This window comes from Haemaphysalis longicornis, unplaced genomic scaffold, assembly GCF_048455015.1.
Source record: "Haemaphysalis longicornis isolate Haplotype H1 unplaced genomic scaffold, Haemaphysalis longicornis Haplotype H1 scaffold_6, whole genome shotgun sequence".
NCBI classification, from domain to species: domain Eukaryota; kingdom Metazoa; phylum Arthropoda; class Arachnida; order Ixodida; family Ixodidae; genus Haemaphysalis; species Haemaphysalis longicornis.
This window is the reverse complement of record NW_027526407.1, coordinates 119,901,433-119,926,471: the sequence shown is the minus strand read 5'-3', so window position 1 is coordinate 119,926,471 and position 25,039 is coordinate 119,901,433. Positions and strand designations below refer to the sequence as shown.

Sequence of the window (25,039 nt, the reverse complement as noted above, 5' to 3'; positions counted from 1 at the left end):
TATAAATAGGTGACAGGCCAACAGGTGACAAGGGAGATGTCCCTACATAAAAAAAAAACAGCTGGAAAGAGGCGTTGCCATTTCTGCGCAGAGTGACGACACATAACTGTGCGTTCTGTCGTGCTATGGGGTGGCAACGCGGGGGTACGTTTTGTCACTCGCACAGTTTACTCACTACAGAACTACTGCTTCTTTTCTTCCTCTTGGCGCTCACGATTACCAATGTTTTTGTTCAGTTTTCGCTCCCTTTTGCTTCTAACTGCGGCCCACGGTGTCCCGGAGTTCAGAGGCGTTGTATGTAGGAAGAGAAAGAAAAATACCCATTGCAGCTTTGCACTTTTTCTCATACAGTATACGCAAAACCGTTTGTGTCCCATTGCAGAACTCACCTCTGCATTGTTGCTTTTTTCAGTTTACCTCTCGGTCTTTGCTTGTTTTAGCTAATTTGTCTAGGCACTAACGCGCATTCGCAGCAACAAGCAAAGGTCGTATTTAACCAAAACGCACTGCGCGGTAAAATATCTAACGGGCTATTCAGGATGCTCGTGTTAGACTACGCTCAGTTGGACGCTGCACCTAGTTCGTTTCATCTAAAAGACTTGTCCAGGCCGTTTAATGTTACTGAGCGCGCGTCCACTCTTGTGTTACTGACCCCGCTAACGTAAACGACAACCACCGAGGATGTGCTCGAGAAAAACGTCGCTCAAGAAGCATTTTGAAAAAAGCCGCACCCAGCATTTCAGCTGTGAAAGACAGTGGCCTGAGCGTCGCTGTACCGACCCTCTAATAAAAAGGCAGCACGAAGCCTTTGGCCAGTCGGTTATACTTTCTGTATTTTTGGTCACTCATATTCGGCGTGCCAGACATTCCGAGTTTTGTATCAACTTGGGAAACTTGTGGAGACTTTTTAACATGAACTGGTGCAGATACGTGCTTTTTCGGTCTCACCTGCGCATAGTGCTACGGCAGCTGTAACTTAGTAAAAATGAAGAACGACTTTTCGCAGATTACACTACAACTTCTTAACTGCGCCTACAAACGGGAAGTCCAAATCTGGCACATCTCTTGTGACCAAACGAATAAAACGTACCCTCAAGAACACTTGGTACTTGCTAAACTTCATACCGGGAAACACTTCTACTAACCCTGTTACTTCAAAAATTATTATCAGGCGATTTCACAATCTGCCTGAAAACCTACTCTCAAATCCTTCTCAATTGATTCGAACCCGCGCCATCTCAGGCAACAACCGAGCACCTACACTACACCGGCAAGCCAAATACTCTGCTCAATGGCTGTTTCATAAATGGCAAGTCAGCCGAAGCACTCGCCATCCTAGCCCATGCACCCGGCCACAGCATAGCATATAAACTATTTTGCACCCTAATAAAGACCACCAGAAATTATTCCTTGCCTGGAGCATCCACCACTGGGCCCATGAACCGCTAACGCCCCAATTGCTTACAGAGATATCCCCCTACTTCGCGATGACCACATGAAAATTACTTTTTATAACTTATGACCAATATCCCGCATATCTTGTGTAGGGAATTGTTTTTGAACATCTGGTCACACGCCGTCTGACGAAAACTCTTGAACAAACTGAGCCATCGCCTGATGACACTGAAGACCTCAAACCATCTTTGTGCTTTATACAAATATCGGTGCAAGAAGACCTCCTCCAATTCAAAGAACTAGTACTGGACCACCTCACGAAAACACCCAACTGCTGCGTCCTTGCTCTCGAAATAGGGGATGTATTTGATGACGTTACCTGAACAGGCTTTGCCCACCAGCATGAACTCGCGAGGTGCGGATCTGCTACATATCGCTTTGTAAGAGCCTTTTTGACAAATCGTACAGCCACTCTCCACCGTGGGTCTTAGCAGACATACATTTCACCTTCTACCAGAGGCCACTCTCCAAGTGTCGGAGGTGTCACCTATCTGTTTTATTGTATCAAACATGGGCATGCAAGAATTACTTGAACAAATCCCTCGCGCATCGTACGTGTTGTTTAGAGGCGGCGTCACCATCTGTTCAAAATCCGGCTGGACATGACTGCAGCAACAAAGGCTGAAATAGGGAGTCCACAGTGCCATGAAATATTCCCGAACAATTGGTATATCCTGCTCCTCATCAAACTCGACCTTAGCCGTCCTCTAGGTACAAACAAAGGACCGCCCACAAAACACTAGCCTGACCCATGGCTGACTCAGACTGGGCAGGCAATTTACCCCATCAAAAATTTCTGAATCTTGCGAGTCTACAACCACAACACTCGCTTAGCGGCAGCATAACTTTCCAAACTTCAACAGGCAGTCTCCCGAATCAGTCACTCTATTTAATGAACATAATCTCGTCGACCAGGGCTCCAAGAAGCAGAACCTGCTGCATTTTACAAGCAACACTCTCAAGCAGCGGCATTTGCGACAAGCTTGCAGCTTGCCGCAATCACGCGCGAAACGTCTTTGCTCATTGTTAAGGTAAAATAAACCTATGGAAGAGGTTACCATGCGTGAGGCAGCGTTAGGCGCCTTGATGGGATAACTTGCCCCTACTGGCATACTTGATACATATACGCGCATCAAGCCTTCCACTCTCCACTTACATGCTTCAAACGCTTGTCAGTTCAAAGACGTGTCAGTTGCGCCGTACTCCTGATATGTTCGCACGACAACTAACAGCATCTAGCGGCTTATCTCGGCGGCAGCATGCTGCTGGCTAAGTCCAATACTGTGGAAGAATGTTATGCTTCATCAGCTTGGTGTTGTGAGATGGGGAGCGCAGAGACATAAGACACTCTTACACGGATTTTCTTTTAGGAGCCTGCCTTCTGTGATGTAAAATTTGACAATACGTTACTGGTTACTGCAGCGTGGTAAAAAAGGCATTCCCCTAACAGCTTACTTATGGAGGCACGTTCGGATGAATCACCAGGCCTGCAGCGTAAGGAAGCACGCCAGATAAGTAATTGGGGCGGCACGCAGACGGATCCAGAAAGGGCAAACAGACGTGAAGAAGCAAGACGGCGGGACTGGGTCACGGTGCTTGTGCAGCAGCCAAGTTCGACACGTGGTGTTTCGGATAAACCTTCGCTATCCGTTGCCAAGGGCTGAGACCGCTGTTCAGCATCAGTGTCTTGGCAGTTGCTCTCCGAATCTTATTTTGTTCAGAATGTCTGCTCCCGCTGCCGGGTGCTCGAGTTCCTGGCCCCGCTTGAGCATGCTCGAGATGTATTTGAATCGCAGGCATCGCTCTTGTTTCCGTACTCGCCTGAGGTACTTTAGATGGTGTGCAACATTTTGACGGCCTAGTGAACGAGCCGCTATTGCGGAACGACACGCGCGACGCTTCGTTAGTTTGAGTTAGACGCGAGCAATTCTCGTCCCAATTAGAAAGCCGTACCTTCCATTGAACTCTATTGTACTATGCCTTCCCCGTTGTAAGCCATATAGTGTATATAACGTCCATTCCTTCATTATATTGTCCTGTTGCGCATGCCATCTTCCGTCCTGTAAAGTATAGTTTGTCAGTGTCCCTTCCAGCATGTGCCTTTCTGTGAGCTGCTGGCCTCGTCATTCACCTTCGACGACCACCCCTTGCGGATTGGCACATTCGACTCCAAAACATGTCTCAACGGGTAATCGCATCATTTGATCTGAACTCGAAGGTGGGGTGTAACACTCATTGCCACGATGACTACAGAAGACGCACTGTGCAGGGGGTATTACTGGGGCGAAAAAGCGGGCTTTGCAAGCGTGTCTGTTCAGCAGGCGTTGTTAATGATGGATGTTTATGGCGCAAGGCCAACTGGAGCAAAGAGCGCCAAAACAAGTCATATATGAGGGGTGAAACCTTAAACACTAACTAAAGTCAGTAAAAACAAAAGTGAAATCACAAAACGACAATGAGCATGGCTGGTGTATAGGGCCAGATTTCATGATGCGTGATAGGAAATGAGGTTTAAAAACTTGACGTCTGACAAATACTCAAACACACGTTTCACAGAAACAATGGCATCGACACCTAGAAAAAACGATCGATGTAGGGGAATATGCTGTCTGTAGAGTTCTCTGAAGTGTTTGTGTCGTGTTGTGTGAAGTTCCTTGCATGTGATTAGTATGTGCAATACGGATAGTGCCTCTCCGCAGCTGCTGCACTGGGGTCTAGAAGATCCCGTCAGCAGATACGAGTTCGTCGCATCGGTGTGCCCTATCCGCAGCCTACCCAAGGCGACTTCCGTGTGTCTGTTGTGTTAGTCAGCTGTGTACCGTCCCAAGTGTGGCTTTATTACATGTAGTTTGTTGTCTGTCTGTTCTTGCCAGTGTGTTTCCCATGTTCTGCGCAGGTGTTGCCTTATGTGTGGCTTGAGGCCTGTGTAGGGTATCGGTGTAATGTCTACAGTGTTCCTGAGTGCAGCAGCAGCGGCCCTATCGTCTGCCAACTCGTTCCCAGCGATCCCTGCGTGTCCTGGGACCCAGCAGAGGAGCAGCTCATGCTTTTGTGTATACACGGACATGATAGTGTTGAATACAACATTAACTATGTGATTTTTGGGGGGCTTGTGCGAGGACAGTGCGCGAACAACACTTAAAGAATCTGTATAGATGACGGAATTGGGAATTTGATTTTCAAGGATGTGTCGTACAATCAGTAAAATTCCATACGCTTCTGCTGAAAAAATTGTTGTGTGCACGCTCATGGTTCTGGCTGCATTAAAATTTGGACCATGAGCAGCGCACGACACCATACTGGAGGTTTTAGCAGCGTCACTATAAAATTCTGCACATGTGTATTTAAACTGCAAAGACAGAAAGTGCTGCAGTATTGCAGCTCGTGGTACACGATTTTTGTCAAGTCTCATAAAAGAAAGGTCGCACGACACAGGGCGAACTTGCCAGGGCGGTAAACTGTTAGAAAAGGATGACCTGTACACGTCTAAAAACGAAGCCCTGAGATCCGAGGCTCGCTCTTTCACTCTAAGTGAAAAGGGCAGAGGAACGGAAGGGCGATTTACAAAAAGCACAGATGTGGATGAGTCATTAAAGACAGGATAAAAAGGATGGGTATTTAGCGATGAAATTTTAAAAGCATAAAGTAAGTCCATGTACGTCCGTTGGTTCTCAAACCTCTACTTATTACATTCGACATACAGACTCTCGACAGGGGTAGTGCGAAAAGCTCCCGACGCAAGCCGTAGCCTCAAGTGTAGCACTGGGTCAAGCATTCGCAACGCTGTTTTAGTCGCCGACCCATATACCACACTGCCATAGTCTAAGCGAGACCCAACCAAAGCAGTATAGAGCCGTAGTAGGAGTTCTTTGTCGGAACCATACGATTGGTGGGAGAGAACCTTAAGTATATTCATTGTTTTGAGAAATTTATTTTTAAGTTCCTTGATGTTGGGAATGAATGTGAGTTTGTGGACAAACACAACACCTAAGAACTTGTGCTCCTTGTTCACAGGAAGCGACACTCCATTAAGAGTAATGTCTGGATCCGGATGGACCCCGCGCTTCCTGGAGAACACAACGCAGGAGCTTTTTACAGGATTCAATTTAAAACCATTCTTGTCCGCCCAGCCGGCAAGTTTCTTTACACCAAGCTGGACTTGACGTTCGCAGATAGACATATTGCATGATTTATAGGATATCTGGACGTCATCTACATACATGGAATAAGAGATTGTAGGTGGCAGTGCCTTACCAAGAGAGGTCATTTTTACTATGAAGAGAGTGCAGCTCAACACACCACCTTGTGGCACGCCATTTTCTTGCACGTGAACATTTGAGAGTGCACCACCGACTCTTACTCGAAACGTCCTGTCTGACAAGTAACTAACAAGAGCGTTCAACATGTAACCAGAAACAGCGAATGACTTGAGGTCACTAAGAATCCCATAACGCCATGCGGTGTCGTATGCCTTTTCAAGGTCGAAAAAAGTTAAAGAATACTTCTTATGCGCGAAGGCATCCTTGATGTACGAGTCAAGAGCTACCAGTTGATCGTTCGTCGATCGCCCCACCCTGAAGCCTGCCTGGCTGCTCTCGAGAAGACCGTTGTACTCAAAAATTACACGAGCCTGCGATTTACCATCTTCTCGAAGAGCTTGCACAGGCAGCTCGTCAGGGCAACAGGACGGTAACTTGATGGGGACGACGGGTCCTTTCCCTCCTTCAGGAAAGCTACAACTATAGCCTCCTTCCAAGAGTTTGGAATGTGCCCCGAAAGCCATATCTGGTTATATAGGTGTAAGAGTGTTAGAAGAGTGTCTGCGTGCAGGTGTTGTATCATTGTGTATGTGATGTTGTCTGGGCCTGGAGCTAAAGGTTTACACGTGCTCAAAGCAGCCCTCAGCTCATGCAGTGAAAACTCTGAGTTATAAGAAGATGTTGACTTATTGTTATCTAGTATAGGCTTCTTTTCGACCGCTTGTTTGTGTTTCATGAAAGTGTTTGTGTAGTGTGCTGAACTGGACACGTGTTGGAAGTGTTGTGCGAGGGTGTCAGCCTAGTCTTCAAGTGTGTCCCCTGTTGTGCTGACCAGAGGCAGGCTGTGTGTTTGTTGTCCCTTGAGTTTGCGTATTCTTGTCCATACTTTCCGCGTGTCTGTGTAGGAGTTTATTGATGTAATGAATGTACGTCAACTCTCTCGTTTTGCCTCACGACGCACACGTTTTCCTAATGCCTTGGCCCGTTTGAACAAGAGGAGGTTTCCCGACGTGTGGTACCGACGAAGGATACCCCACGCCTTGTTCTGGGCCTCTCGCGCCCGCCTACAGTCCTCATTCCACCACGGCCTCCGCTGGTTGCGCGGGGCACCAGAAGCGTGGCGAATGGACTTTTCGGCGGCGTCGAGGATGTGCGCCGTGAGGAGTTGTGCGGCTTCTTCTACGTGTAGGTGTTTTATGGTTGTGTGGTGTAGTTTAGATGTTTCTGTGAATGTGCTCCAGTTTGCTTTTGATTCATTAAACCTGTTATGGGAAGATGAACTGCTTGGGCCTTTACCTATATATGCAAGTGAGGTGGGGAAGTGGTCACTGCCATATGGGTCAGTTCCCACACCCCACTCGAGAAGAGGAAAGAGAACTGCGGAGCCAATAGCCAAGTGAAGACATGAGTATGTGTTGTGTCCTATGTTATGATATGTAGGCTGTTTATTGTTGAAAAGGCATGCTCCGGAGGATGGAAGAAACCTCTCTATCAGACGACCCCGGGCATCCGTACGAGAAGAGCCCCAAAAAGAATTGTGAGCATTAAGGTCGCCTGTTAGAATGTATGGTTCGGGCAGCTGGTCAACCAGCGCCTCGAAGTCAGAGCTCGAAAGTGCAAGATCAGGAGAAATATATATGAAGCATACCGTTATGAACCTATTAAAAATTATTGTGCGTGTTGCTACAGCATCAAGGACAGTGTTCAGAGTGACAGGGTGGCAGGCTAAGGATTTCCTGGCAAATATGGCCACACCGCCAGAAGAGTGTGTGCAGCCATCCCTGTCCTTTCTGAAGACCATGAAACTATTCAAGAAATTTGTGTGCTTGGAATTCAAATGTGTTTCCTGAACACACATTACACTTGGCTGATTAGCATGCAGTATTTCGTATACATCATCAAGATTTTTAAGAAGGCCTCTACAGTTCCATTGAAATATGTTTTTTCTTCCCATTATTTAGTGTGAGAGCTACTGGAGTGTGTGTGTTTATGTGTCGTCTTTCGCGGCTGTGAATCTTGCCTTTTTTGGCTTGTCGGGAGGCTTTGGCGTCGTGACGCGTTCCTTGCGGTGCACCGCCGGCAAGAACGCCCCGACATCCGTCTCGTCGTCGGATGTCCGAGGGGTGCCCGACGGACCGGGCCCCCCGTACTTGGCCCCCCCTCGGGAGCCCTTCGTTTGAGCCGCCAACGCCGAGGGCGTCCGGGGCGCCAGAGGTGGCACGTCAGCAGGCGTTGTTCATGGCTCTGTTTTACAATCTGAAATCTGTACATTGTGTACTTGGAAAAATTTTGCGAATAGTGTTCTGCTTGATAAACTTGAGACATCCAGTTCGGTAGACACACTTTAGGTGGCGCACGCTACATTTCATTTTCAGTAATTATAGCAGAACGCGTGAAATGTGTTCGCATATCGCAGCAGTTGTAAAGTTTCTCTCTTATGAATACTGCTTATTTAGAAAAAATTCTCTGTAAAAGCATTGTTAAGCAGGGGCAATCATGATAGTACTAATAAGCCGCCAAAACTAGAGCAAGCATACGAAATGCGAAAATACCTGCGCTTAAAACGTTTTGCTCGAAATACGCGAAATAAATCAGCCAATGAAGAGAATAAACGTGTGGTCTAGGATTAAGTATTACTGTTGTTGCTATATGTTCTGTTTTATAAATATATTTTCATAGGTGAAGCAAACGTAGAACTTGGACGTTTTCTTTACAACAAACTGCCAAGCGGCAGATGCGAAATAGTAGAAAAACACAAAGCAGTGATTAGGGCCTCGAAAGTACTGTTTACTTATTTACGTGAGTAAAATCTTACCTTCATCAAAAATTCTAGTAATATTCCGTATACTGTCTAAATCAGGAAATTTGCCAGTTTTGTTTATTTTCTCCAACACTGAAAAAGAGAATGGTGTTAAAATGTTTTATAAATTACATAGACAATCACAAAACAAAAATGTCTTTAAAATTTTGTCAGCATCAAATGATCCGGTCGATATTTTGCTCGAACCTCTAGAATTTTAATAAATAATGACTTTTTCACTAGTTAGTATAAAGCCAACTTCACCGTTGTGACACTTATAAGCTAGACACGCCCTAATAGCCTGAATAGTGTCTTTAACTATCCTATGCTGTCAACGAAAAGGGTTCAGCTTTTAGATCCTTCAAAATTTTACTACCACCAGTCGAAGGCACGGCGTCAAGATTTAGTTATACATCGCGTACCTTATTTGCGTTAGGGTCAGCATTGGAATCAATCTTGTTTTTACGTGGTGGCCCGAAATAGTTGTGGTCCTTTCTTGTTCCAGGGAAGGCCCTCCGGCCATAATGGGTGGGGATAAACAATGGAATAGAGCAGACGCCCAGTCGAAGAATAGATACATCATGAAGACCACACAGGAGTTCGTTTGAGACAAACAATGCAAGGCTAAGGTCAATATCACCTACCATTAGGAAATTCCCAAACTGAGTACACCCCATTTTTCAGGAACCTTGAAAAAGTAATCTGTGCAGCAAAGTACGAAACCTTTTGATTCTTGGGCTTTGATTCTTGGGCTTGGGATTTTTGGTCGGATGGCGTACCCCTAGTGAGGATAGCCCGGTACGAAGAACATATGAGCAACGCCAGATTGCAAGGTCAAGGGCGACTATTATGGTAATCGGGCGGAGGTTACCCGAACCAGATGAGGACATTATTTGGAAAATTCATTTTCTGTTGCCGCAGGCTGGGAGAGCTGCGTTCGCCCTAACTTTCTTGACAAATATTTTCACAGATCAAAACCTCATTGCAGCTAGAGTCCGTTAAACAGGCAGGTAATGCAAGAACGACGGCACTTCCTTATCTGGCGGCCGCGATCAATTTGATGGCGAGGTCACGGAATGGGGGAGTCGCGTGCTCGTCCAGGGACTGGATACAATCAACTTGCTCTAGTCTTTCCGGCATTCTAAACGCTGTCTCTTCATGGTGCCCCACGTCCACTTCCATTTGGTAGTACCCCGTTTTCAGATACACCGAGGAGAATTCCAACGACTTGGCAGCAGCGAAAGCAGCCTGAACAGCGCTAACACGCCTGTCTTCACTGATTGCAGTTGCCTGGTGGATGACCTTTCCGCCGTTGCTGTCACATCTCGTGCAAAACACCTTCCCGGGGCCGCGCTGTTATCGCCTACCGGCGACGACAGACCGGCTTTGACGAAACAGGACGAAGGAGGAAGTGACTACTCGCCGCCACCAGGGGAAAGCCACTGCTATAAAGCGGGATGTTCGGGTGATCGTCGACCACTTGGCAGCAGCGAAAGCAGCCTGAACAGCGCTAATAGGCCGAGAGGACAGAAGGATGATCACTCTGCGAACATGTTCTGAAGGAGCCGACTTTTTAAAAAAAGTGTGATGACTAGCGTGAACCTGTGGCTGCCATGAGTTAACACAAAGCACTCACAGGTCGAGCATGGTTTTGTTTGATACTTGAACGTAACTTTGATTACGTAAACGTGACAACGCGCGCCTCTGCCCATCCTAGCGACGTCGCCAGAGCACCGATTCAGATTGTTTTCAGTCACTAGATGCAAGGTGTGCGAAAGTATTTGACACACACGACTTGGTTGCAATGTGTGTGAAGCGCGTGCATTTTTACTGGTATTTGTAGTTGTCGGCTCGATTTAAAGACCTAACTCCGGTATAAGCTGTGACGCGTAAAGCTAACGTTGTGATTATGTTGAGCACATGGATCCATGTGTTCTCTGAGACTGCTGGAAAGTGTTATTAAGAAAAATTATTTCTTTGTGACAAGTCCTTGGAATGCATGTATATCTGTAACTTGGATTAATAAACTTCTCTTTAAGGCTGTCTTCACTGATTGCAGGTTTGCACGCTTGTAGCTACTGTTGCTGCCCCCACCCTTTTTTTCCCTGCTCCTGCCACCAAATATCAGTGTAGTGATTATCCTTTGTGCCCAACCTGTCTGATTTTGATAAATGTCGCGAGGAAATGCGCAAAGATGTACGCGAATTCAAGGCAAAAATCGAACGTGACTTTCGGAAGGAGCTGAGGGAGCTGAAAGCTAGCTTCGAATTGTGCAATACTGAGTTTGAACAATTGAAAAGTAACAACGCCTACCTTGTGATTGAGAACGAAGAGCTAAAAGCTAGCTTTGATTTTTTTTATGCTGAGTTTGAAGAAATGAAACGTAAGAAAACCGACCTTGTGACTGAGAACGAGGCTGTGAAGAAGTCTAATGCAGGTTTAATGACAGACTGCGAAAGCTTGAAGAGCCAAGCTTTGGAACATGAGCAAAGGATTACAGCATCCGAGCAGTATTCCAGGCTGGCTAACCTGAAGGTGAAGGGTATTCCTGTAGTAGAGGGAGAGAGCCTCCCTGACACTCTTCACAGGATCGGTGAACTTCTTAAAGAGCCTATTGTTGACGATGACATTGAAGTGTGCCATCGGGTTCCGACAACGAAACCAGACAACCTCCCAAACATTGTCATAAAAGTCAAAAGCTGCCCTAAGCGGGACCCAGTGCTCAATAAAGCAAGGAAGGCTAGAATTTCCGCTCGCGATCTTGGCCATTCCTTCAACATGCCCGTCTACATAAACGAAAATCTGTGTCCTGCCTTGAAGCGACTACTTGGAATGGCCGTAGCAAAAAAGAAGGCGGTGAACTGGAAGTTGGTTTGGGCGAAATCTGGAAAGATTCTTGCTAGGAAAGAATAATCCGCCCCGATTGTCCACATTCGTAACGCGCACGACATTGACAAGATCGCGTAAGAACACCAACCGCTGCACCATTGCTGACCGTTTGTTACAATGGCGTCAACATCCAACGACGTTAATAACCTCGTAAGTAGTTTTCCCAACGATAGGCTATGCTGTTTTCATTTAAACATTCGCTCAGCTCGCCATAAAGAAGACGATTTGTCGATTTTTTTAGACGAATTTTCTTTTTCCTTCGACATTATTATGTTGACAGAAACTTGGTACACGCCTCAATGTGACGTGTACAAACGCCCTGGCTATCAAACCTTTTTCCTAAATCGAAACACCAAAAAAAAGGAGGCGGTCTTGTTCTTTTAACAAAGAGCCACTTACATTGCTGCGTGGTCCCTCCGTTCTCTTTTATTTCCACTGACATAGAATGTTTGACCGTGAAAGCCAATGATTGTGTTTATTCGGTTATGTACCGACCTCCGGACTCCTCCGCAAACAATTTTTCCCACATCTTGACAGGCTACTGAATTACATGAATGACAATAACCTAAAATTATTTCTTGTTGGTGACTTTAATATCGACCTTCGAAAGCAATCGCCAGTTCAAGTTTCGCTTGTTTCGACCATTGAATGAAACGGCCATGCTATTGTAACAGAATCAGCCACACGCGTGACACCGAACTCGGGAACGCTAATGGATATGTTTGTTACAAATATAAACCTAGACAGATTATCAGCTGGTGTATTCGGCAATGACATCAGCGACCACTTACCAATTTATGTTCTTGTTGATTTTGCTGTCAAAAGACTGAGTGACCCAGCAAGTGTAACACGGCAGAATGTCACGCCCCTAACACTGAGTGCTTACTATTCCAGCATCTCGAACTGGAGTGACGTATACACTTCTCAGATGGCTGACGAAGCCTACGACACATTTACGGCTATACTCAAATGCGTGTATTTCGACCATTTCATGGAAATCATTGTTAAAAAAGACCGCAATGCACGCAAGCCTTGGATAACCCAAGATTGCATAAAAATGATAAAAAAGATAATAACGATGTTTAAAAAGTTTCTAACGACTAAAAATCCTTCAGATTTCGCTGCTTTCAAGCGGTATCGTAATAAATTAAACTATTTCCTTAAATCTGAAAAACAAAGATATCTGCACAATCAATTTCGCCGTCATTGCTGCCCGGGAAGCGCTCAGGTTTGGAAAAAGCTTAACTTTTTACTAAATAGAGGGTATAGTGAACATGACACTAAAGAAATGAACATCGAAGGGCGCGTGATTAAAGGCTTAGAACTTGCCGGGAAATTTAACCAATTCTTTAAAGAAACTGTGCAGACTTCACTCAACCTAAATTATACGGGACAATCGTTACCCACAAACCCTCATAATATATTCCTACAGCCTACGGATAACCATGAAGTTTGTTTAATTTTTTCAGCTCCTAAAAACAGTACTGTACGTGATGTGGAAAAAATTCAAATTGTACCTATCAAAAATGTTATTGGCATCATAGCTCCTGTGCTGGCATACATATATAAATTAGCCTTATCAACCGGATGCTTTCCAAAAATGATGCAAAAGTCTATAGTGAAAGTATTGTACAAAAAAGGGAATAGGAACGATATGAACAATTACAGGCCCATTTCAATACTGCGCGCGTTTTCCAAATGCTTAGAAAAAATAATCCATAAGCGAATCGTGAATTTGTGTTCCAAATAAAATTTAATCTCCTCATCGCAGTATGGTTTCCTTCAAGGTAGATTCACGGAGACCGCACTGCTCGCCCAAAAAGAAATATTTCTCAAGTGCTTTGAAAAAAAAGACTTGTGTATTGGTGTCTCCGTGGATTTCTCAAAAGCGTTTCATCGCCTCAGCCACAACACGCTTTTTAAGAAACTTGATATATATGGAATTCATGGCACCCCACTTCTTCTTATGCAATCATATTTCCGGTATTGTGAACAGTGCGTAAAAATAGATACCTTTATTTCTTCATTTCAGTCAATCACCACTGGGGTCCCACAAGGTAGTATTTTAGGGCCATTGTTATTTATCTTGTACATAAACATCACAATGAATATTGATAAACCCATTTACATAATGTATGCTGATGACACAAGCATATTTTTTGCTGGTAGTAATCTGCAGAGCTTAACTCCACTTGTGAACAATACATTTCAGGGCCTTCAAGCGTGGAGTGAAATGAACTCCCTTCTTATTAATACTAATAAGACAAATGCGATTGTGTTCCATACGCGACAACTTCTTATTTCTCTTGACTGTCTGCTATACTTGGGTAACACTGCTATGTTTTGCGAACATCCCTGCGGCCGGCCAGGGGCTTTCAAGGGGTTGTATGATGTCTTCGACAAGCGCGTATTGAATTTGCGTCAGGATCGCTTCGCACTCGTGTCATATATCTGGTACGTTGACCGTCGCGTAGGTGGGTCTCCATCCCAGGTGAAAATTTGGTGCTTTGCGTGAGCACGGTCGCAGACTCGAGGTTGACAAAAACAGTCATTGTAGCGGAATAAGCCCTTAACTTCTCCTGTTTACACGCGGTACCGCCAGATTCACGAAAAAGAAAAGGGGATTTTCAGAGGCGTTGTTGCGCTGGCGTACAAAGTGGCGACGTCGATCACACTACTTCCTGGGTGCATTTCACCGAAGTACACAATTGCACCACTTTTGTTTAAATGCTGATACTTCTCTGTTAAACTGGCGACCTGAACATATGATGTTGTTTGCTGCAAGCACACAAATTTTTTATATGGAGGCACCACGCCCAAGAAGCAAGCTCTGTCCACTTTCCCCAATTGCATTGGTGCTAGGATTACCATCTTAGGAGTACAAGCGTGATCATCAGGCTTTCGCGAGGAAACAGGGGGAGGTGTTCATCAGAATGCTCAAATGTTAACATCTTTGGAGTAATGTTGGGCAGGTCAGTATAGTGCATGCATGGGTCATTATAGAGAAAGGAGAGAAAAAAAGAGAACGAACAGAAACGGTAGTATTGAGACCAAGGGTAACCGAAGGAATGAAGAGATTGGAGTTGGTAAATGATTTAGGGAAAATGGGCGAGGACAGAATTTGTATTGGGTGTAACAAAAAATGGGGAACATGGGCTCTATGACTACAGATGCTTTCCTAAGGGCGCATATCTAACGCCACTGTATATAAAAGAGAGGCTAGCTACCAACACATATTTGGCAAAAAAACTAATGACCATTGGCCAAAAGTGCCACTCCAGGTTACCTTTGAAACGAAAATCACAGGCATTAGTCACTGCTGAATAAATGCATGCTAAACCAACGCAATCTACTTTCAAGACCTCGCGCTGTCGAAGTTACTATCCTGACACGGATTGCTAGGAAGATGCGCCAATCTACCATCGTCTACTAAAATACGTTCACTCACGTGCGTCCAACGTCCATTCGTTCAAGTCATAAGGATGGTGGCAATGTAAATACTCAACAATGCATCAGGAAAGCGTAATGGTAACCACTAAAATCTACGTGCAGCCCTAAGCCCCGGCAGAAGCGATCACTACCGATGGAGGATGTGCTGAATTATTTTATTCACCAGTTTTCATATATCGTAACGTCAATATTTATTTCATGTCTGCGATTGATGCAGACGTCTCGTATAAGGGCTCAATCAGGACGCTTCGTCACCTATGCGACTGATCACCTAATTTGTGGAAGAGATAAGCAAACAGCGGCATATGTCAACGCTCAGCAGAACCAACATGGGGCTATAAGAATGATTGTAAGCAACCTGCCAAGCGAATTCGCGAGTGCTGCATGAGGCTCCAGCACGCGTGAAGAGCCCGGTAGATTCTAGTTAGTCTATACACTTCCGCGACACCACCAGCAAAGATTTATCACATTGCAGGCATTTCTGAGTATCCCATAAACTTTAACTACGCGTGTGTTTATGCGACTTTATTTATTAGAAAAATCCATTCGAACAATCTTTCCTTTTCCCAGCATAATTCTTGCCTGTTTCCTATGACGTTTCCTACAACGTTTCAGGTGACGCTTACCATTGCAGTATGGGCTTCAAGGCGCCTACTGTGCAGCTGCGGAACCTGTGATAGAGTCAGTCAGCCGACCTCCGGTGGGTTGTCCCACATCGTTAAACGTCCACAAATTACGCCAAGACAATATTAGTAAGGGAAGAGTGTTGCTTTACTTTCGTATTTTTCAGACTGCTTAAAGCTAAGTAAGGTCGACGAAGTCAGAGCAGCTCCACACAAATGAATATGTGACACTTCACTGACTGCTTCACCAGAGGTGCAAGCTGCTTATTCCTGTGTTACTCGTAGTACTATGGAAATGCTAAGGCCACTTAGAGGTGACAGAGAAGTAAGCGAAGTTACAGAAAACGTTACGCAAAAAATCAACCGAATCGTGTCTTGCAACGCGTGAAACCAGGGTAAGAAAAGCACTTCTTGCGCAGGGTGAACTAGCCCACTTGTAAGGAGTACGACCACATTCTTGCTATCACTTTGAATGGCTTAGGAACGCAGTGACTACCCATAAGGTAATTCTAGGGATACGAGGGACGCTTTTTATGAGGCGTTGTTAGCGATATAATCTTCTAAGCTGGTTTGAGTCATAAAACTAAACAAAATAAAGAGGCCATACGATATTTGCCTTATAATTTTTCCTGCCTACAGTGCGCGCTACGCCCGACGGGCCTGACGCACTCTTAGTAGTGCGTCGCTTTCAGCGGGTTGAAATACAAGACTATCGTTGGTTTTTAGTTCATTTTTTAGCAAGGTAATGTTTGCTATACTGCCTTCAATGCCACAGCGTCGATTTTAAAAGTAGAAAACGGCGGACGGAACACAAGGCGGACAGAAGGTGTCTAACAAGTGCTTACTCGCACCTGCGGACTCATTGAAACACGCATTTTGTATCTTAATATAGAACACCAGAGAAACAAATTGCCAATTAGCACCCGCTCTTTATCCTGTAAAGGGGTTTTAGTTTTTTTTTGCCACACTTCATCTTGGTACACTGATATAAAAGGCCTCTACTCCGTTTCTGACAGCTTGTTGTGATGCTGGCATGAACCCTCGCTTTTGTTGCAATGCGCTTTGGCAATGCGGAGGATAGTTGGCGATCATGTGATTTGTTTTTGTGGAAACATGCTCTCAAAGGTAGATGTTTTGACTCCATCCAGTTAGGCCAACGTATATATTCTTGCATAACAAAGCAACTCCATATACGACACCGGTCGCAGACTCAACCGAACGCTTTCAAAACTTCACAAAGCCCTTGTTACTGCCTTTCCTTCGACTGGCTTTATTATTTACGATGCAAATTAGGTTGCCCATTTTTCAGATGACGGAAAACACCTTCACACCATACCGGGAAACCACATTGTATAACCCGTGCACCATGCTAATAACGCGCGGGATAACAGCTTCTTTTTTGTCCCGCCCCTTCTCTTCCTGTGTTTTCTTACCCTTAATCGGACGTACCAGGGTTGCACTACTGGCGAAAATAAAAGCAGAGGGTTCCAGGCTGTTTTAAGTATCGCGACCCGCTCTAAAATACTGTCTCCTGGCAAATTCAAGCACTTCACTGCCGACCTCAGGCATGACATAGCGACTCCTCATTCTACAGTGTTGGAATGGCCAGCCGAGTAGTTAAGAAGAGAATGCGGAAGATAAGTCTAACAAAGCTGACACTTTTAGAGGTGAAGGCTTAAATTTATTAAATGTAGGCAGCCCCCAACTGGGGCTCGAATGTTAAATGCATATTTGTAGAAAACATTCGAATATCATGCAAGTTTATCTTCGGCCAGTCCCGTGCATGATTCGCCTTTTCAACATTGCGAAGAATTATTTGTTACCGTCATACTTCTGCCTTTCTTGCGTACAGAAAAAACTTCTGCGAATTATTTGTATGTTTAGGGTATGTAAATATTAAAAGCAGGTTCATTAACGCTCTGCAGGTCACGCAAATCCTCCGGAACTCTATGGGCGAATTTTATATTTTGCCGTTGGCTGCCCCGCATTGACACTACTGTTTGTTCTAGGATAATTCTCGGAAGGGGAAGCAGTGACTTAAAGGGGTCGTGAAGAGAAAATGCATTCGTCTTTGCTTAATTTTGTCTGCTTGAACGACCTTTTAGGAACATAAATCCCAAATAGTTTCACAATTCATTGCTTCTGGAATTTAGGAGGCACCGTTGAAATTCTCGTTTTGAGATGCATCGCAAGCGACCATGCGCCCACCATCGGTCGGCAGTGCAACTAGAATGACGTCACGTCAAGTACATTCGAGAGTTACCCGCCGCGGTGGCTCAGTGGCTAAGGCGTTGCGCTGCTGAGCACGAGGTCGCGGGTTCGATTCCCGGCCGCGGCGGCCGCTTTTCTGATGGAGGCGAAAAGCAAAAACGCCCGTGTGTACGATATTTCGGCGCACGATAAAGATCCCCAGGTGGTCAAAATTAATCCGGAGCCCTCCACTACGGCGCGCCTCATCGCCTGCGTTGCGTCGGCGCGTTAAACCCCACAATCAATCAATCAACATTCGAGAGTTCAACGTGGTTCAATGTTCTATGTTCTATGTGTATAATGTTCTGCAAAGCTGCAAACCCGATATTTTAAAAATAATGCATCCTTTATTCGTTGCCAAAAAAAAAGTTTTCTATCCGCGTGAGTGGTGCCGTGACAGCTTCAGTTGTCTGGCAACCATTGCAGCAGAACGCAGACCTACTGGGTGTTTGTACAGTTTGTAGCCAGTTTCCCTGCCGAATTTCACGTTCTTTTGCCGACTTCTCTTCGGAATCTTATCTTTTTTTTGTATGAAGTGGCCCAAGACTGCTCAAGCAAAAAAAAAAGTGCCACGTGCGCGATTTGAACTTGCGGCCTCCGGACGAGCGTAACGTTACAGCCAGCCTAGTCGGACACTTTATCCACTACACTATCCACGTGAGAAGCGCGCGCGGCGAAAAACTGCTCCATAAAAGCCTCTTCGCATAACCCAGAAGTCTGTCGTGTTTTCATAAATTCTGATCAACCCAGAGCTTTAACCGCCAACTTACTGTTGAGCGCTTCTGCAGTAAGCCAAAGGGGAGCGTATGCAATCAACAAAACAGCGTTAACAGCACTGTTTATTGGAGGAAACTGGAAAGCAATCGTCGAACTGCGTGATGTTGGGACACGCCGACTCGGCGCTGTATCGCTGCTTCTTGCTAGTTATTTTTACTCTTGAGGAATGAATGATGGATTGGTTTTAAGTTCCGACTATTCGAAGTTTCTTCGATAAACGTGTTTATGTAATAAACTCTCATGTTAAGCGTTCGGTCATGCATCTCGTCAGGTCACAAGTTTCACGTTCGCGCAACTCACATTACAGGCTACGTGAGACAGACGTCGGCAAACTTGTGCAAGAATATCGGCTAGCAAAACGACATTTTAGACTCGTGGAAAACAGCGTAAACAGTTTACGAATGCCCAGTTCAGATTAAACGTGGTTACCTCTGCCTGCGCCACTCGCCGGTGTTGTTGACTGAAAGTTCGACCATGTTGATCAGTCGTATCAGAGATCAGACGTCTCCCGTTCAGTTTCAGGGCGAGTTTCATCATGGCGCCGATGTTGTAGCTTTCTCTGTTTCTTTACCTATTTGCCGATATCTGATGACAAAACGGGTATGTATTGTTTGTTTATCAAGGTTCCATGCTTATCAGAGCACACACAACCCAGTTTTTTTGAAAATCTCTAAGTTTTTTTGAAAGTAGCGAATCAGAATTGAAAAATGAGGGCCCCGTAGAAATAATACAGAAATAAGAGTTGGTAGTCAAGAAAGCCTCGGAAAGCAAAGGGGAGGATGTGGTAGGTCATTGAAACAGATAAAAAATTTGGAAAGAAAGAAAGTGGAGAAAACATGCCCGCCAGATGGGAACCGAACCCACTACCTCCACCTAGCGGGCATGTTTTCTCCACTTTCTCGAGCAATTCGGCGCCAAGCGTCCCACTTCGCTATTCATGATGGCTTGCTCTACAGGCGGAACTACCACCCTAATCGGCGCAAATGGCTGCTCGTCATTCCCCGCCATCTGCGCTCTGAAGTGTGTGACCAGTGTCGCAGTAAGCCTCAGTGTGCTCACGCCGGCGTGCTAAAGACCTACGAACGCCTTCGACTGCGATATGACTGGTGTGGTATGTATGGCTTCATTCGTCGTTATGTTCGCTCTTGCACGGACTGTCAACAGCGCAAGCCACCAACCCCTCGTGCGTCTGGCCCGATGCAGCCTTTGGCGTGCCCGATTCGACCTTTTGACCGGGTAGGAATCGATCTCTACGGACCCCTCCCCTGAACTGCGGCTGGCAATAGGTGGGTCATCGTAGCCGTCGACCACCTGACACGGTACGCCGAAACCGCTGCGCTGCGTGCTTGTACTGCTGACGCCGTTGGAACATTTCTGCTCAACCGCATCATCCTACGTCACGGCGCTCCTCGGGAACTTCTCAGTGACAGGGGGCGTGTCTTTCTTTCTGACGTCATTGAAGCGCTCCTAAAGGCCTGCCGCATTGTCCACCGCACGACTACTGCATATCACCCGCAGACGAACGGCTTAACCGAACGTTTTTACCGCACCCTGGGGTACATGCTGGCAATGTATGTGTCATCCGACCATTCCACCCAGGATATAATTCTTCCATTCGTAACCTACGCCTACAACACTGCCAAGCAAGCCACCACGGGTTTCTCTCCCTTCTTCCTTGTGTATGGATGCGAGCCATCGTGCCTGCTTGACACGATCCTCCCCTACAGTCGAGACGTGTCTGAAGCCTTGTCAATCTCTGACGTCACCCGACGTGTGGAGGAGTGTCCCCAACTGGCTCTCTCGTTCACGTCAGACGAGCAAGGACGCCAAAAGTTCCGCCATGATGCGTCGACGCCTACCCCAGAATTTTGTCCGGATGATCTCGTTTGGCTCTTGATTCCGGCCACGACTCTTGGGCTGTCGAGCAAGCTCATTTCAAAGTATCACGGACCGTATCGTGTACTCGAACGCACGTCGCCTGTCAATTATGTGGTAGAGCCTCTGAATCCTTCCTCTGACAATCGCTGCCCTGGCCGAGAGACCGTTCACGTAGCACGCCTGAAGCGACACTTCGAACCCGCCATGGTCTCGTGCCCCTAAGTCTCAAGGATGGCTCCTATTTGTCCCGGGGAAATTGTAAAGGAGATGAATGGTACAGGCGTTAGGAACGAAACGCGATAGTGCGCCAGACTCCGCAGCCGCGAAAGCAGCATCGACAGTGACAACAAAACGAAAACCACCGACGACGAAGACGACAGGCGTGCGTCTGTGAACCCGCTCCATCTTGGATAACGGCCATTAAAGGCCTTTCGTCTGCTACCTTGCGTTGAGCAATACATCCCCTTAGAATATATATATATATATATATATATATATATATATATATATATATATATATATATATAAATATCTATATATATATATATATATATATATATGTATATATATATATATATATATATATATATATATACTTATATATATATATATACATAAATATTTAAATATATATATTCATATATATATGTTTATATATATATCTTTGTCAATACAGAACAATATAACTGAAGTTGTTTAGGGGGGAAAATATCTCTTACTCAAAAAAAAAGGTCGCAAAGTTAGCTCAAGTCAGCGATGTGTTGAGAAGATCGTGAAAAATGTGTGAGTTTTGCGACCGTACAACAAAAGCTACAGGAGCTATCGTCCTGGCTCTTTTTATGTAAGGACATTGCGTACTATCAAACGATTTACTGTTTTCGTTTATTGTAGTGCAGGGCAAATTTTAAATTAGACTTTCAAAATAAAAAAAAACGTGCCAAAATTGCCCAATTGTGGAGACGATTTCCTCTGCAACTAAGCACTTAAAGTTTTGGGGTTATTGTTCATTTGATTTTCGATCTCCGTGCTAAGTTAAGTTTATCTGGTCAAGACGGTTATATTTCACAAATGTACTCTACTGCAGCTAAGCAACGCGTTTTGGTTTAATCTGGAACTTACTTAAAAAAGGCCATCTCTGATTTCTTTCAAACTTTCAACAATGAAAGCCAAGCTTGCTCTCTATCTCCTACGTCAAAAACATGTTGCAATATTTTTGTGTGCCTACATGTTTGCAATGGAGAGAGCGAAATACCTGTTACATCAAGACAATTGTTGAATAAACACTCTGGTAACCATGCCTCGTCGAAATTAAGCTTGCAAAGTACTGAGCATTATACCGAGTTGTATAAAACCGCCCCAGGCGAATCGTTCAAGCTAGCGCGCTTGCTTCACATGCACTGCTCACAGTTTTAGGTTAGTACACTTTATAGGCTCGCCTGTCGTCACGGCGTCCCACACAATCTTTGAAAATCAAGCCGTTTATAAATAATACCTGCTTGAAACCCGTGAACCGCTGGCGCTTGTCACACATCTCCAAGTTCTTTACAGCAAAAATTGAGGTGGAATGGGCGCAACATATTGTAACTAACCGGCAGCTGCCATGTTAATTTACTTATAACCTTCGTTGGGTTGGTTTTTCACGATAGCAAGCGGGAAAACGTGGCAGTGCAAGGAACAAATGGCGCGTTACAAACTGCAGATTAAGGCGCCGCCACTTGCGGAATGAAAAGCAAGTACGAAAAAAAACTCCTGGTCGTGCTGTATCAGACAGCGATGCGCTCAAGCAATGCGAAGGCGGTATATTTGAAATGGCTTTGACAATCCTGTGTTCATAACATGAGGCGAAGTGTGAGACAGGGTGGCGAAGAGTGTGAGGTGTGGTATCAGTGAGTGGCCAATGGCCCCACAACCCGTTAGGGTGAATCACGGCTCGACACTTGCAACAGCTTTCACGTTGACCGGAACTGTTTAATTTTTGTGTTCCAGTTGCGCTGGCCCACTCAAATGTATAGATGTGGTGAGATGAGATCCGGACCACTCCGGAGCGAATGGGGTGCGTAGGCTATCCCGGAGCGTAGGCTATTTTCAGCGTCCGTGGAAGCGTTCTGGAGGAAATAAATAAAGAGTGAAGCCCGATGGCTGGACTTCCTGCCTACTTTTAGGAAGTTACGACTTAGTAAGTTACGATAGTAACTTACGATATGATACTTTAGTAAGTTACGAGAGCCGTTGCGTAAATGATCTATATATATATGAACAAAATATACAAATGAGCCGATTAACTAGCATGTGGACCCTGGCCTGTATTTAGGGTCACTAGTTGGCTGCCACCCTGGCGCTGGTAGGAGCATCTAAAATTCTTTGGTTGCGCTAACCGGCCTTTGGCGACTTGTATCAGCCTCACTGCCCTCCTGTTTCTTGATCAAACGAAATACGTATTGCGTGTGGCCTCGTCAGTGCCACATGCGTTGAAGTAGCATATCGCGCCCCAGAAATCTTGCGGAACCACTTCACATCAACTTTCCCCGTTCAGGGCTATTTCAATAAACAGAAAATTTCGTACAATGGTAATATATCCTACGCTTGAAGAGATCAGCAAATGATAAGCATATAGTTTGTGCAAAACAACTATTTGCAGTCTGTCTTCATTAGACTTATCTCTATCAACCCATGTCTCCGTTCTGTTTTATCCAAATTATGACGGCAATAATTTAAAACTAAGCAGCCCTAAACAGACTAGGTCTAAAATTTTGCGCTTCCGAAGCGAGCTATCGATGATTAATTATATACATGACCAACATTGGCCCACAGGACGGAGATCCAACATGATAATTAGGTTCAATGTATACAATACGTGTCCACTTTTCACAGGAATTGCTCAGCGCAATGTTTATTTAAAGATTTTTTTTAAAACAGCCATTTCTCTAATTACATTGTGGTCATGAGCTTCTTGCAAACCACGTGACTATGTAACCGTACAACTGCTACCATTGCCATACCTAGGTGTTCGTAGCTGCGGTACAACAAAAATTCTGCAAGAAGTTCTTCATTTAGGGCATAGAGAGAAATGTTCGCTTTGATTTTAGAAAGTGTAAAAGAAATCGAAGGTAGTCTTGTTTTTAAATGGCTATCAAAATAACAAAATGCCTTAGCTAGCTGCAGTAGTGTGCTTTTTGACATGTAATCGTCTTCACCACATAACTTCAATTGTCGTCAAGATTGACAAAGAAAACAATACTAACACTAAAAAATCTCAACCACCTAGCGTGTATAATTTTAGAGGAGAACGGCGCCACACTTGAGTAATTTTATTCATTTTTTTTAATATGGCAATTTTTAATAAAACACTCGCTCTGCACGCCATAGGCAATTCGGGTGAAACAATTTGGAGTATGCAAAGTTCTTACATAAAAATAACTAGCGCGAGAGCTGCCGTACATTTGTTTACAGGAGTGGAAATTTGGAATCTTCTTCAAGCCACTATACGTGCCAGACACCCAGCCGACTTCGGGATATTTTACCGCAAAATATTCTTACTGATGTTTACCCTGTGGAAGTTCCCGAGGTATAGCGGTGCATCATATGTCGCCAAAATCAAAGATGTTGACCAGACACGCCTGTCTGATCTCTTATGAAAACACCCTGGAAGCGACCATTTTGTACTGTTTGTTGGGAAAGCAGGGGCAACGACGTTCTTCCGCCATGTATTTTTATGGGACCTCATTAGTGCGTAGCACAGAAAAATGACTAACAGTAATTGTGTCCCGGAATTGCGGTTGTAGAGGTGATCGCAGAAGCTGAGAACACCACCAGTTATTAAATGACGTCAGCAGATCGGCTCAGGATCACCTAAAAGAAAATTTGACATTTTTTTGTAAACATATTTGCTTGTGCTGTGTCCACATGGGAATTTCTCAACATGTTTTGCTCGATGGGAAAACCTTTCTGTATAACAGCAATTTCCACATCAACTTGCTCGTGTTGAAGTGTTGAGGGCTCAATCGGTCGGAGTATACTTCAGAATGGTGGACTAGTTTTGTCTAAATAATTTCAGGACATCTCCTCCGATGTCCGAAAGGACCAAAAGATGTGTACAGGCAAGTGTTCTCCCGACCGCTATAGTGCTCCGGCTGGTTTCGGCTGTAGTATGTAGAAACGCCGTCTGATGCTGTCCAAGTTCTCATTCGGAGCCTCCTGCATGTTTGTTTTACGCGAGAAAAACTATTCAACGGTATGTGAGGTTGAGAGAAACATTCCAAGCAGGAAAGGGGCAGTATATCCACCCGACAGGGAAGTTGTGGCGTTCACGCTGGTGTGTCTAAACGACAGCACCAGGGAAAACAACACACCACAGCAGGCGGCTGGAGTAGCCGAAGCCATGCCGCGGCGGCCGAGCTGTGCCTAGTGCTGGAATGTGTGAAAGAGCATTTTGAAAGGCGCAATTGAGCGACGCAAGCATTCTCGGCTCAATATGTACACGCTCCGAAAGGTGCATATGGCTAAATGTGCCCCGAGTGACCAAAATGACACCATGCTGCCCCAACTTTGCTGACCCTTAAATCAAACATATCGCGCCGCCATGGCCAACAAGGAAGCCCTCGCGCCTTTTTGTCAACAAGGGCAACAACTCCAAAAACCACTCGAAGGCAAGAAACAGG

General features: G+C 45.1%; 1 protein-coding gene across 1 annotated transcript in view; it reads right to left on the bottom strand.

Annotated features, from left to right (window-relative positions):
- Positions 1-25,039, bottom strand: part of LOC144141916 (uncharacterized) — a 153,802-nt gene that overhangs the window by 44,405 nt on the left and 84,358 nt on the right. The window contains exon 5 of the mRNA XM_077673379.1: positions 8,530-8,607. Within this exon, the coding sequence (XP_077529505.1) occupies positions 8,530-8,607 (78 nt within the window). The remainder of the gene's footprint in view (positions 1-8,529; positions 8,608-25,039) is intronic.